Raw genomic sequence first — 13,612 nt, 5'->3', positions numbered from 1 at the left:
TAATAAAGTATTCCATGTATCATCGCATTTGCAGACATGTAAGGTAGCCTACTATTTCTAATGGTATGAGTAGATTGGATAGTCTTAATTATGGCTAAATAACAGCAGAAGACATTAAAAACCCTGTGTTGTTGGGTGTTGGACATATGAGTCTTTTTTCATTGTCTTGTCTTTACAGCAATAGTTTGGAAAGCAAATGGCTATGTTGTCCTGTGATTGTATTTTAAATATTGTGATATGCCTGGCTGGGCCTCTACTCTTCATTGACAGTTGCAACTCAACAATCATCTATTTGGTATTTGCTGAGCGAGCTGCCCAAATTGTGGCCCCTCCAACTGTAGGCAATGCAATTTAAAACAATCCACAGCTTATTTTTTTTAAAGAAGCTAATTATCCTACGTGGCCAAATCATGCTTTCTGGTGTAGCAGCCTATTTTGAATGATTATATTTATTTCTGTAGGCCTACAGTGGCTTGTGAAAGTATTCACCCCGCTTGGCATTTTTCCTATTTTGTTGCCTTACAACCTGGAATTAAAATAGATTTTTGAGAGGTTTGTATCATTTGATTTACGCAACATGCCTACCACTTTGAAGATGCAAGATATTTTTTATTGTGAGACAAACAAGAAATAAGACAAAAAAACTGAACTTGAGCGTGCATAACTATTTACGCCCCCAAAGTCAATACTTTGTAGAGCCACCTTATGCAGCAATTACAGCTGCAAGTCTCTTGGGTTATGTCTCTATAAGCTTGGCACATCTAGCCACTGGGATTTTTGCCCATTCTTCAAGGCAAAACTGCTCCAGCTCCTTCAAGTTGGACGGGTGGTGCTGTTGTACAGCAGTCTTTAAGTCATAACACAGATACTCAATTGGAGAGGACTGGACTTTGACTAGGCCATTCCAAGATATGTAAATGTTTCCCCTTAAACCACCCAAGTGCTGCTTTAGCAGTATGCTTAGGGTCATTGTCCTGCTGTTTGTCTTCTCTGTTCAATTTATAAGACTTTTGACCCCTAGTGGTCTGAATATTGACTTTGATCTCAGGCCCTTCTTATGAACAAATTTTCCTTTATGAACAAGTCTTATCAATTGAAAAAGTATTTTTACAGCTTATTAGAGTACACCTAATATGCTCCCCCTGTTGATGATGCTCATTATATATTAAGGTTGAACCAAAAGATTACATGGAACAAAAATGAAATGAAATTCGAAATTATTATGTGAAATTGAATGAAACAATAATGTATGTTGATGCTAATATGATGTACAATATTCCATTATGTTTCTATATGATAACAACAGGCATATATTTAATATGCCATATGCTATTTTTTAACAGTTTCACTAATACATTTTAATTAACTTGATCATTATGACACACCCCTCACTACTGTCATTGGTTGCACTAATTGCACTGTGTGTCTACATAACCTGTTTCAAGTATTCATGACATTACCCTGAGGAAGGCACAGCGATGCCGAAATGTTGGTAAATACCCATTAAATTGCTGGGAGATTATACATGAAGTGTGCGACTTTCTTTATTTTGATAGTTTATAGTTTATTCGCCAATTGTCAGTACCTCCACACAAACTATTATTCTGGGTGTTCGCCAGCTCATGTTTTTTTACAGACTTACACTGCACCAGAACATCCTGTATCGAGTTGTATGTGATCCTCGTGATGGTGAATTCTGGCAGCTGTTCTTCAGCAGGAGACATACAGTGCAAAACCATGCTTGGCCATGCTTGGCATTTCGGTTGGAAGTGTACGTCAGATTCCATATGCCGGTGCTACTATTGACTTACAATGACGAAAGACTTGCAACGTTGGACAGAGGAATGCAGAAGAAGTGCTCTATCAAGAGATGTGTTACCACACTAAAACTCCATTACAATGCATTCATTTCTCTGCACCTCTGTAGGCTGTTGCAATGGACTACGCACTACTTGGGAAGACAGGTGGCTATGAGAATGCTCTAGTTCTTACAGATATGTTCCCAGTCATGGTGCCCACATGAAACCAAACTGCAACGACTACTGCCAATGCCATTGTGAAACATTGGATTCAATATTTTGGATGTTGTGCAAGGCTGCATTCGGACCAATGGAGAAATTTAAAGTCAAATGTGATTTCAGATTTCTGAAAAGTCTATGGTTTAGCGAAGAGCGTGACAACCGCATACCACCCTCAGGGGAATGTGAATTGTGAGCAATTCAATCACACATTCCATGATATGCTGAGAGCTCTGCCACCAGAGAAGAAGAGACATTGGACCTAATACCTACCGAAACTGATTATAGCCTACAATAGCCATCGTCACTCCGCAACTGGTTACCCCCTTTCTACTTAATGTATCTGAGGGATGCAAGACTCCCCATTGTCTTAGAGGAATGACCTAATGATCTGGATGTTTCATCAATGGATGAATGGGTACAGACACACCATGAATGCCTGAAAACTGTCTGTGAAGTGGCACAGAAGAGTGCAAGTGACGTAGCAGATAGCCGCAAGAGGACTTACAATAGGTCTTCCAGGGAGGTGCTGAACCTTCCAGGGGACAGAGTTCTCTATCGAAATTACAAGCCAAGAGGCTGGAACAAAATCCAGGACTTATGGGAATCATATCCCTATATTGTTCTATATCAAACACACTGAGATGTACTCATCTTAGACTGGCACTGCTTAGGGCAGCCCTTCTCTCCTAAACTGCATAGGGCATCCATTTTTTTACATTTATAATTCTGCTGAAAGCTGTCTGTGAATCACGGTTGTGGCTAGATGGTTACAGCTAGGACGAAAGGGACGTTTTGGGGAAAATGTTTGACTTTTAACTAACCTTAAACCTAACCATTGTCCTAACCTTAACCTGCTTCTCTTAACCTGTTATGTTGATTATCCTAACTTGTTCCAAAAATCAATTAGGTTTGTCACTGTATAACATCTAGTCCTCACCATGAATCAGCAGACTTGATTCAAATTCTAAAAAGTTTGATTCTACGGGCAATCAGGCCACTGGAACTGCACAAAAGTTGCCCTCACAGAAACAATGTTTTTACATTTCCAATTTCCAATTAAGTTGGAATTGGCCCGGGGGGCCACTACTGCAATTCACACATTGTGTCACAGTATCCACAGAAAATGGTGCCCCTCCTCGGCCGGGCGGCGCTCGGCGGTCGTCGTCGCCGAGTTGATGTGGGGGACAGGGAGTTGTTAGCCGTGGTCAAGGCTTTGACAGTGTGGAGACATTGGCTTGAGGGGGCACGTCATCTGGACCGATCACCGTAACCTGGAGTACATCCGGGCAGCGAGGAGACTGAATCCTCGTCAAGCCAGGTGGGCTATGTTCTTTACTAGGTTCCAGTTTACCCTTTCATACATTCCGGGTTCTCGGAACCGGAAGGTCGACGCACTGTCGCGTCTCTATGACACCGAGGAGAGGACCATCGATCCCACTCCCATACTCCCTGCGTCCTGTCTAGTGGCGCCGGTGGTATGGGAGGTGGATGCGGACATCGAGTGGGCGGTTCAGTCAGAACCCACTCTGCCTCAATGTCCCGCGGGTCTGAAGTTCGTTCCGCTTGGTGTTCGCGATCGCCTGATCCGATGGGCCCACACTTTACCCTCCTCGGGTCATCCTGGGGTGGAACGGACAGTGCGAGGCCTGAAAGGGAAGTACTGGTGGCCCACCTTGGCTGAGGATGTAAGACACTATGTCTCTTCCTGTTCGGTGTGCACCCAGTGCAAGGCTCCTAGGCACCTGCCTCGAGGGAAACTACAGTCCCTCCCCGTTCCACAGCGAACCTTGGTCTCACCTCTCGGTGGATTTCCTCACGGATCTCCCACCATCTCAGGGGAACACGACGATCCTGGTTGTTGTGGATCGGTTCTCGAAGTCCTGCCATCTGCTCCCGTTGCCTGGTCTTCCTACGGCCCTACAGACCGCAGAGGCCCTATTCACCCATGTCTTCCGGCACTACGGGGTGCCCGAGGACATCGTATCTGATCGGGGTCCCCAGTTCACTTCCAGAGTGTGGAGGTCGTTTATAGAGAGGCTGGGGGTCTCGGTCAGCCTGACCTCGGGTTTCCACCCCGAAAGTAATGGGCAGGTAGAACACATCAACCAGGATGTGGGCAGGTTTCTGCGGTCGTATTGCCAGGACCGGCCAGGGGAGTGGGCGAGGTTCGTGCCATGGGCCGAGATGGCCCAGAACTCTCAACGCCACTCCTCTACTAACCTGTCACCTTTTCAAGTTGTATTAGGTCATCAGCCGGTGCTGGTGCCCTGGCAGCAGAGCCAGACAGAGGCTCCTGCGGTGGAGGAATGGGTACAGCGCTCTCAGGAGACCTGGAGTGCTGTCCAGGATTGCCTGAAGCGGGCTATCAAGCGACAGAAGGAGAGCGCTGACCGCCGCCGCAGTGAGGCCCCCGAGTCTGGCTCTCGACCCGGAACCTGCCCCTCCGCCTGCCCTGCCGGAAGCTGGGTCCGCGATTTGTGGGGCCGTTCAAAGTCCTGAGGAGAATAAACGAGGTGTGTTATAGGTTACAACTCCCTTCATATTACCGTATTAACCCCTCGTTTCATGTGTCTCTCCTCAGGCCGATGGTAGCTGGTCCACTGCAGGACGCTGAGGTGCGGGAGGTCCCTCCACCCCCCCCTGGACATCGGGGGGGGGGGGCCCCGGCGTACACAGTCCGGGCCATCCTGGACTCCCGACGTCAGGTAGGGGGCCTGCAGTACCTCGTGGACTGGGAGGGGTACGGCTCGGAGGAGAGGTGCTGGGTTCCGGTGGGGGACATTTTGGATCCCACTATGCTCCAGGAGTTCCATCGTCTCCGTCCGGACCGGCCGGCGCCTCGCCCTCCGGGTCGTCCCCGAGGCCGGCATCGGCGCGCTGCGGGTGCCGCGCGTCAGGGGAGGGGTACTGTCACAGTATCCACAGAAAATGGTGCCCCTCCTCGGCCGGGCGGCGCCCGGCGGTCGTCGTCGCCGGTCTACTAGCTGCCACCGATCTATATTTCTGTGTTCGTTGTGTTTTGTCTGTCTAGGTCCGCACCTGTTTTCGTTTCTGTCATTAGTGGGGGGGGGTATTTAGTTTGTTCCTTTGGGGTTGTGTGTTGTGCGGGATTATTTGTTTGTCAGCGGGCAGTGGAGTTGTACGTTGTGTTTTTGCTCCAGCGTTTTTATATTGGAATATTGATTCTAGCCGGGCTGCGCCCCGTGCGTATTTTTTCCTCTTCATTGGATTACCTGTTTCCCTTTTGGGGGTTTGTGCGATCCCTGTGCTTTTGATACACCCAGGGGCGGAAATCCCAGGGGGGACGGGGGGGACACGACCCCCCCATCCTGGGAAAAATATTTGTCCCCCCCAATATATCACTGAAACATAACTATGTAATTTAAATAATATTAATAATACGCAATGAAAGCAATTGTGCTGATTATAGACACTTAATAGCGCATTTTTAAGTTTCAAAAGATTGCAACCCCCTCCACCCTTTTCCTCACAATGGTTTGATCCACTGGCAAGGTAACAGAGGGGTCGTGTCTACTGTCTGAAAGGCACTCAATGAACGTAACTGACGTAAAGTTAATCCAGTCAATCGCGCACACACACTAGCTGAATATGCAGAGCTAGCGTGCAAATATGAACTATTAAGCTAGCTAGTACCTATTCCATTTATGTGGCCTCGTCAAAGATGGAATCTTTGCTATCGTCAATTTATTCCAAGATCAGCATGCAGATGATGTAAGTTAGTGCTTCAAAGTCCCTGTGATAAGGTTAGCGATAAACTGAAGTCCAAACTGAACAGAACTACACTCTTCTTCTACCATTGTCTTAAATATATTTAATGGTCTCGTTGCAAAAGCTAAATTGTCGCAAGGGAACTTTTATTTATTTATTTTATTTAACCCGGGTAGCAAAGATTATAGCAAACACCACTGAAACGGAATTGGTGCTCGCTTGCTTTGCAAATTCAGCTATTGTTGGAAGCCAGCCAATATGAAACAAACTGTTAAAATTACAAAAGGTTGCAGCATATGTTGTGTAAATGGTGAACTCATACAGCTATCAACTCTTGTCATTTTAATCCGTTTCACATTTGCTAGCTACCTTTTAGATCGAAGCCCAAATAGAATGATAAAAGATAAGATGATAGAAGCCCATCTCCTACTGTAAATAACCTACACACTGTGTGTGTGTGTAGCCAGCCAGCCAGGTAGAAAAATGGCAGAAAAATAAAAGACGGACATCCCGACATCCCGACATCCCGGAGTATTTCTCAGTACACCAAAACGCAAAGTAAGAACCCTAGTAGCCTAATATCTCAAAGACCAGTTGATAAAATGTTCATAAGAAAGAAATGAAATTCTAATGGAAATGTTTCACAATGATGTCATTAGGCAGAGCAGGCAACAGATGGCACACAGACAGCAGAGTTGGGGACAGATATGCAGGGACAGACTGGCAGAGACGGAGTCTCAGCTAAGTTTGTTGAGTCTTTGTTTGGCAACATTATGAAAGGTTCTAAATTTTTTTGACTTGTAAAATAGGAACATAATTGGAAAATGCCATGGATACCCCCACTCTCAACTTAAACTGGTGACTGAACTAAGATTTGTTAAAGGCAATGGTATTGCTGTTGTGAGTAGTTGTGTAGTTTTGGGTACCGGTAGTTAGGAGTACGGCAAACACCTTATTTCTTTGGTTCCTCAATTTACATTTACCATATTACAATGTAGGCTATGTGTTACAGCACTACTTTTGGTGTCCCCCTCAGGAATTGCTCTTGAGAAAATTTCATGTAATTGTCCCCCCCAAAGTTGATATCAGATTTTCGCCCCTGGATACACCTAGTGTGTTGGGTGTCAATAAACTTCGGCCTACCGAACAATCGTATCCTGCATTTGACTCTGCTCCTTCCTCCTGCCCTACAAATCCGTGACACATTGAGAACATAAGGGTATGAAGAGACGTTAGGTTTTGGCACTTCAAAATTGTATCACACACTTTTGTTTTAATTAAGATGTTTTATTTTATTTTTCCATAAACAAGGAATAACATAACACACGCCACTACACATAACAAAAGAAAAAGGGTACAAGCCCTAGCCTACAGACAAAGAAAATGAAAAAACATGAGAATCACATCACACAATAATACAGATATAATAACAAAAATAATAAAGGGGGGGGGTTGTGAACAGATCAAAGGACAGCAGGTATCAAGGGTGACTGGAGGGGTTGATAAAGTGTCAAGGTATGCCACCCATCTTAATAGGAACTTTCAATGTGGTGGATTCGTCTATAAGAGACTCTTTAACTCGCCCAGACATTTAATTGGATGATGGATTAAGTAAGTGTTCTTCTGAATTCTATTTAACCCGTGTTTTAGGGGTGGCCGCCCACAGGAAGTCATGCAGTCTGGAGTCATGGTGGAGCCCTTTGTTGGCTGAGCGAGAGAGCGCATCCGTTTGGTGAGATCATACAGAGGTCTTTGAGTTGAAGCAACTGTACCAAAAAGGGAGCAACTGGGCACCTGCACCACTTCCAGTGCCCATTTCTGTTAGGTTTGTTTCTTTCTGGTATTTGTATGTCATTTTGAACTTTTAATCTATTTGCATTGGCTAAACAAAAACTATGGAACAGAACATTGTGTGGTGTAACCATCAAAAAGCCATGACCTATTAAATGTTATTTGTTGAAACCGTTGCCTGCCTCTACTTCACTCTTCCTGATCAACCCAGATCCAAACTAACATTTTCCACCTCGTGACAGTTATACATGGGCATATTTTTCACCGATGCATATCTTGATGAAGAATTAATGCGAGATCTGTACAGGATTAGGCAGACAGACCGAAGAGAGATCAGTTACCACCAGAGGTCAGCTATGGGCGTTTGAAGCCTAATATCCAGAGCAGGGTAAGAACCAGGGGAAGATCTTGATTGCATACTTCTCGCGTCCTCTCTCCTCGTCCTCGGCAAGAGGACGTGAGGAGTATGCAATTGAGATTCTCCTCAGGTCCACTATAAAGAGGATGAAGAGTTTCATTGACAAGGATGTACTGTACATCTGGGCTTTCAAATAAAGCTCCATAGGTTATATTATGTTATGAAAAAGAACAACAATTAACACAGGGAATAAATAAAATCCACAACGTAAAGGATTGACATACGCTACAACCACCAGATTGTCCCATGTGCAGTTATGGCAGATGAAAGTCCTTCTGAAAGCTGAAGACAGGCCACAGGGTCGCAGCGGAGGTGTACAGAAGCACGGCCAGGATGTCAAAGCCACCCAGGTACACCTCTAGAAGCTGGAAGATATGTTTTACAGGAAAAGAGGTTGAGGTTGATGATTACTGGAAACAGACCATACAGACAATATGTTATAAAAGAAAATGTAGACCTACCTCTTAACTTAGCAAGATGTTAGGATTTCAGTCGAGCCAAGATGGTGAAAACCAAGTCCACGACGTAGAGGATGAGATTGGCAATGGTCCCCACAGTTACCACATCCAGGTTGACATGGCGACAGTTGTCACAGTTTGGTGGATTGTACTCACGGTAGTGCTTGTAACCGAAAATAGGCCAGAGGATGACGGCAGACAGGTACAACACCACAGCCACTATGTTAAACACCAACTCCAAAAGTTCCATCCCAATACAGGAGAAGAGGGATTCAAGTAGACTGCACAGATGGATGGGTATGACGAGAACGGTCACAGGGAGACAGACTACATAGACTACAATGCACCACAACATGGCGGGTGGGCGGAATTCGCCTTCCACACCCAGGAAGTAGTTGGTGGCGCCGGCGAGGATGATGCAAGCCAGGACGGCCTCTGTGAATCTCAGAATACCCCTCAGGTTTGATAGATAGCCCTTTGGACATTTCATTTTTCTCTTGACGCTGTCCACCAGGAAGACCACGGTAGCGGCCAATGAGAAGATGATGCAGAAGACACTGCTGATACATGACAGGCAGCCAAAGACGATGGCGAAAATGAGCGTGGCGGCGGCGACCATGAGCGTGCACAGCATGGTCAGACCGCAAACAAGGTCGTCCCAGTTGGGCAGGAGGACGTGTTTTAGCATGATCTCAGACACCAGTAGAACCACAGCCACAATGACACAGAAGACCCAGATGAACTCGCAGTAGATGCCATATGGGTTCACCATCCTACCCCTGAACATAGGGATGACCAAGGCTAAGGTACACAGTATGATCTCCAGCAGCCGCAAGATGTTGGGCAGACTCTTGAAGTGTTTACACATCTCCAACTCCTGAATACGGTAAACTTCAATTCCAAAATTCTATTCGACCTGTGTGGCTTTTTTTGGGGGATAACCAAGATTTTCCAAGCTCAACTTTTACTGTTGACTCTTGAGTGACAACACTTCCCTTGAGTTACGCTGAGTTATTCCACCTTCATAACTGTTTCACAATCTAGGATGGAGGCAACCCTTATAGTATTACAGACAGAAGTGGGCAGGCTATCTGCTGTTAATGGTTAACGTACGTTTGACACTAATATCGTAATTCAAATCCCTGGAGAAGTAGATATACAGTACACTATGGAGAAGCTGTTCTGCCCTATTACTGTTATAGACCAATGAGAATGCGGTCACACTTTATTTAGATAGTCCGAATAGTCAATCTGTAGATACACTACAGATGGTCATATTATCAACAAACTATCTGTTGATAAGCAATGTGGTTGTGGTGATTCAAAATCCTTTATCATATACAGCAGTTGTGAATGTTGGCCATGTAATGCTGTTACATAGGCTACTTTTATGTAAATGTAGCCTTGTTGCCATGGAAATATCCATGTGTGACTGACATTGTAACTATACCCTTTACGTTCTATATGGATCATTTCATCATTATCGTGTAACATCATGACAAATTCCTCAGAGGTCACTGCAGGGTTTATATTTGTTCTACTGAAACTATAATTTTTGTTTTTTTTTCAAAATCAAAAAAGATGAGGGGAAACAAGCAGCTTTTGTTAAATGACTATTCAATGCAACAACAAATAATTCATGAAAAGCTATGGATTATATAGTACAGTAAAACAGATACAGACAGAGAGCAATTACCGCTATGAGCGTTTGAAGCCACATATCCCAAGCAGGGTAAACACCAAGTCCATTATAAAGAGGATCAGATTGACGTATGTCATGAATGCCACCATGAACTGTATGGCCCAGATACAGAAGCTTCCAGGACAGTCACTGGGACGAGGGTTGCCTTTGAATGTATAGATGGGCCAGATGATGGCAGCAAAGGTATAGAGAACCACAGAGATGACCAGAAATATAAACACAAACCTGTCTATATTAAATGGCAAACACTTCATTTTTGTCAAGATGTTGGTGATGATGATAATAGGGATGATGGGGAAGGGAATGACATAGGCCACAATGCACATTATCAGTGCCGGTTTCCCGTCATAACCCGTGAGGGAGATAAAAATTATGCAGCTCACGAAAGCCTCCAGAACCTTCCAGAAGCCAGGCAGGGCGGCCAGGTAGCTCCCCTTCTTCTTATCCATGAACTTATCTTTCAGGACCTCTAAGATGTAGGCCACGCCACAAAGTAGGGCGAGGAAGGCGATCACAATCGAGTACAAACATTTTCGGCAGATGTAGAAGTTGGCGTACATGACGAAGACGGACGCGGTCATGAGAGCGGAGGACATTGCCATTCCCGTGGTGAAGTCGTCCCAGTCCAGACAAACCTTGAGGGGGAGGTGAAGCATGAACATCTCAATGACGGTGATGATGAGGGTCATGATGGAGCAGAAGGCCCAGGTGAACATGGCATAGTTCCAGTAGGTGTGTTGAGTCTCGCCCTGAACAGCGGCCAGGATGAAGGTCAAGATGCCCAGCACTATCTGAGTCATGTGCAGGGCCCCTCGTCCATTTATTAGAGAGGAAGGAGTGAATACGGCTTCGGACAGGGTCTTTTTTATTTTGTCCATTGTCTTCGAGTGTGTGATGATGCCTCTTCTCCTCTATCAGGCTTTCTAGACAGCTGTAAATGGTAGAGGAGAGAGTGAGCTTCGTCTGAGCTATCCTCTTATCTGTTACCTAGTAGATAGCCAGTCACAATGTGCTTTGCATGATATTCATGAAATACGGTGTGCAGTATCCACACCGGACAGTATACTTCAGTGAGTTTTAAGAGGAAGTGTTTCTCAAGTTTTTGAAAAAGAGACTGGCTAAAGGTTTTCAATTCAAGCATGGAAAACATCTGTTACAAATACACACTCTCACAAGTTTCCATAGACAAAATGAAGCAAGGTTTATATCAATATACAAAAAAGGAGGGAGAGCTGCTTTGATATCAAGAATGAAAATAAGGAGAGGTGTTCATCGGAGAATGGGGTATAACTTATAGCAACCAAATGAAGTTGCAGCTGTGTAAAAATATTGTACTTCAAAAAATACAAGGCAAAATTTAAAAAGCCTTTATTTTAGTGGCTATTCCATTGCTTCTTCAGGGAAGGTGTAACGCCCTGGCCATAGAGAGGGGTTTTTGTTATTTATTTTGGTTAGGCCAGGGTGTTACATTGGGTGGGCGTTCTATGTTCCTTTTTCTATGTTTTTGTATTTCTTTGTTTTGGGCCGTGTGTGGCTCCCAATCAGGCACAGCTGAAGCTCATTGTTGCTGATTGGGAGTCACACATAAGGAGCATGTTTTTCCTTTGGGTTTTGTGGGTAATTGTTTCTGTTAGTGTTTGCACCTGACAGGACTGTTTGGCTGTCAGTTTTCTTGTTTTGTTTGTATAGTGTTCTTTCTGTGATTAAATATTCAATGATGAACACTAACTCCGCTGCACCTTGGTCTACTCTCTCTCACGACAGCCCTTACAGAAGGCCTGTGAGCCGCAATACGTTGGTGCGTTTTTGGGTTGTTTTTTTAAATAAAAAAGCTAGTTAGACAGACTAAATAAAGTACAGAAAAACGAATTTGGTAAGATGAACATTTTTACTGACGAGGATGTACTGAACGTGCAACATATACAGTGCCAGTCAAAAGTTTGGACACACCTATTCATTCAAGGGTTTTTCTTTATTTTTTACTATTTTCTACATTGTAGAATAATAGTGAAGACATCTATGAAATAACACATATGGAATCATGTAGTAAAAAAACAAAAAACAAACAAACAAAAAAAGTTGCCACCCTTTGCCCTGATGGCAGCTTTCCACACTCTTGGCATTCTCTCAACCACTTTCAAGAGGAATGCTTTTCCAACAGTCTTGAACGAGTTCCTGTTACGCCCCTGAAAAAGGGGAGAAATAATCACAAGAGTGATACGGTATTGTTTCGTCAATGAGAACTTTAGTGCAATCATTTTACAAAAGTAACACATTTTACAGAACAACAGATCTACAGGAAATAGATACCGTAATTTCCGGACTATAAGCCGCAACTTTTTTCCCACGCTTTGAACCTCGCGGCTTAAACAATGACGAACTAATATATGGATTTTCCCGCTTTCAATTTTTTTTGAAAGGAGATGACTTCAGTGGTTTTAGTGCACAGGAGGAGGAAGATAGTGACCAATGACTTTCTTGGTAGGCTACTGTTTACTGCAAATTTTTTATTTTTTGTTACAAGCCGTGTTTCGTTAAAGCCTATTTATTTGTTACAAGCCGTGTTTCGTTAAAGCCTATTTATTTTTGTTACAAGCCGTGTTTCGTTAAAGCCTGTGTAAAGTTCATTTGTTTCAATGTACCGGTAGGCACCTGCGGCTTATAGACATGTGCGGCTTATTTATGTTAAAAAATAATAATAATTAAATTCAGTGGGTGTTGTTTATATTCAGGTGCGCTCAAAAGTCCGGAAATTACGGTAGTTTTGTAGGGTACAAGGCTTATTCAAGTCACAACAGTATACACTGTAATTCACTGAAACATATACTCATTTCAATATAACTGTCAAGCACAAAGCTTTAACTCAGTAAACCATAACTCAATTTATCAACAGTCAATAAAGTGTTTGAAAAACCATTATACAAATAACACCGCAAAATATCTTATTAACAACGGACATGTTCATTCACAATCAACATAAAATGGCAGCTACTCTCAGTACGAAGCTATTCTCAGTACGAAGCTATTCTTCGCTGCAACCGAGCAGGGCTTCGCTCACACGCACATATTACTCTCTGCAAACTTAACTCTAACTTCCTCAAGATGTTACTAAGACACACCTTAAACACTCATGACATGTTAGCGAGTTATTACATTTAAATTACTCTGTTTTATCATCAATAACGTACCTGAAAAAGGGGAGAAATAATCACGAGAGTGATACGGTATTGTTTCCTCAATGAGAACTTTAGTGCAATGAGGAAAAGACCACAATTTCCCCAGGAACTTGGGTGGAGACCAGAGCAATCGATCTCAGGCTCATAGATTAAGAGCATTTAGTAGATCACAGATTAACACTTTTACCCTTCAATTAGGCAACACAAAATAAAGTAATCAATATAACGTTTACACATTCCTCTTACACTTCTTACCCTTTGTACGCTTGACGGATTTGAACTTTTTAACACAATTATATGAATTTTATCAATCTCTA

General features: G+C 43.7%; 2 protein-coding genes across 2 annotated transcripts; both read right to left on the bottom strand.

Annotated features, from left to right (window-relative positions):
* Positions 1-8,213: 8,213 nt before the first annotated feature.
* On the bottom strand, positions 8,214-9,285 carry LOC106579353 (myeloid-associated differentiation marker homolog). The gene is made up of 3 exons (XM_014159197.1): positions 8,765-9,285; positions 8,521-8,698; positions 8,214-8,324 (listed from the first exon to the last, which is right to left on the bottom strand). Exons 1-3 carry the CDS (start codon positions 9,283-9,285, stop codon positions 8,214-8,216), a joined length of 810 nt encoding a protein of 269 aa, XP_014014672.1.
* Positions 9,286-10,074: 789 nt separating this feature from the next.
* On the bottom strand, positions 10,075-13,364 carry LOC106579374 (myeloid-associated differentiation marker-like protein 2). Its single transcript, XM_045702549.1, has 2 exons — positions 13,308-13,364; positions 10,075-11,050 (listed from the first exon to the last, which is right to left on the bottom strand). Exon 2 carries the CDS (start codon positions 10,995-10,997, stop codon positions 10,116-10,118), a length of 882 nt encoding a protein of 293 aa, XP_045558505.1. The 5' UTR covers positions 10,998-11,050; positions 13,308-13,364; the 3' UTR covers positions 10,075-10,115.
* Positions 13,365-13,612: the final 248 nt, after the last annotated feature.

The sequence above is a fragment of the Salmo salar genome, chromosome ssa19 (genome assembly GCF_905237065.1).
Source record: "Salmo salar chromosome ssa19, Ssal_v3.1, whole genome shotgun sequence".
Lineage (NCBI taxonomy): Eukaryota > Metazoa > Chordata > Actinopteri > Salmoniformes > Salmonidae > Salmo > Salmo salar.
Note: the sequence above shows the minus strand (reverse complement) of the source record. Positions and strands in the feature narration are given on the sequence as shown.

What these genes read in the sequence shown, in the direction of transcription:
- LOC106579353 (XM_014159197.1), bottom strand. Translation starts at nt 9,285, where the DNA reads ATGTGTAAACACTTCAAGAGTCTGCCCAACATCTTGCGGCTGCTGGAG. An exon ending in CGCCCACCCGCCATGTTGTG is followed by an intron (nt 8,699 to 8,764) that starts GTGCATTGTAGT and finishes CCATCTGTGCAG; the next exon opens with TCTACTTGAATCCCTCTTCT. An exon ending in GCCATGTCAACCTGGATGTG is followed by an intron (nt 8,325 to 8,520) that starts GTAACTGTGGGG and finishes CATATCTTCCAG; the next exon opens with CTTCTAGAGGTGTACCTGGG.
- LOC106579374 (XM_045702549.1), bottom strand. Translation starts at nt 10,997, where the DNA reads ATGGACAAAATAAAAAAGACCCTGTCCGAAGCCGTATTCACTCCTTCC.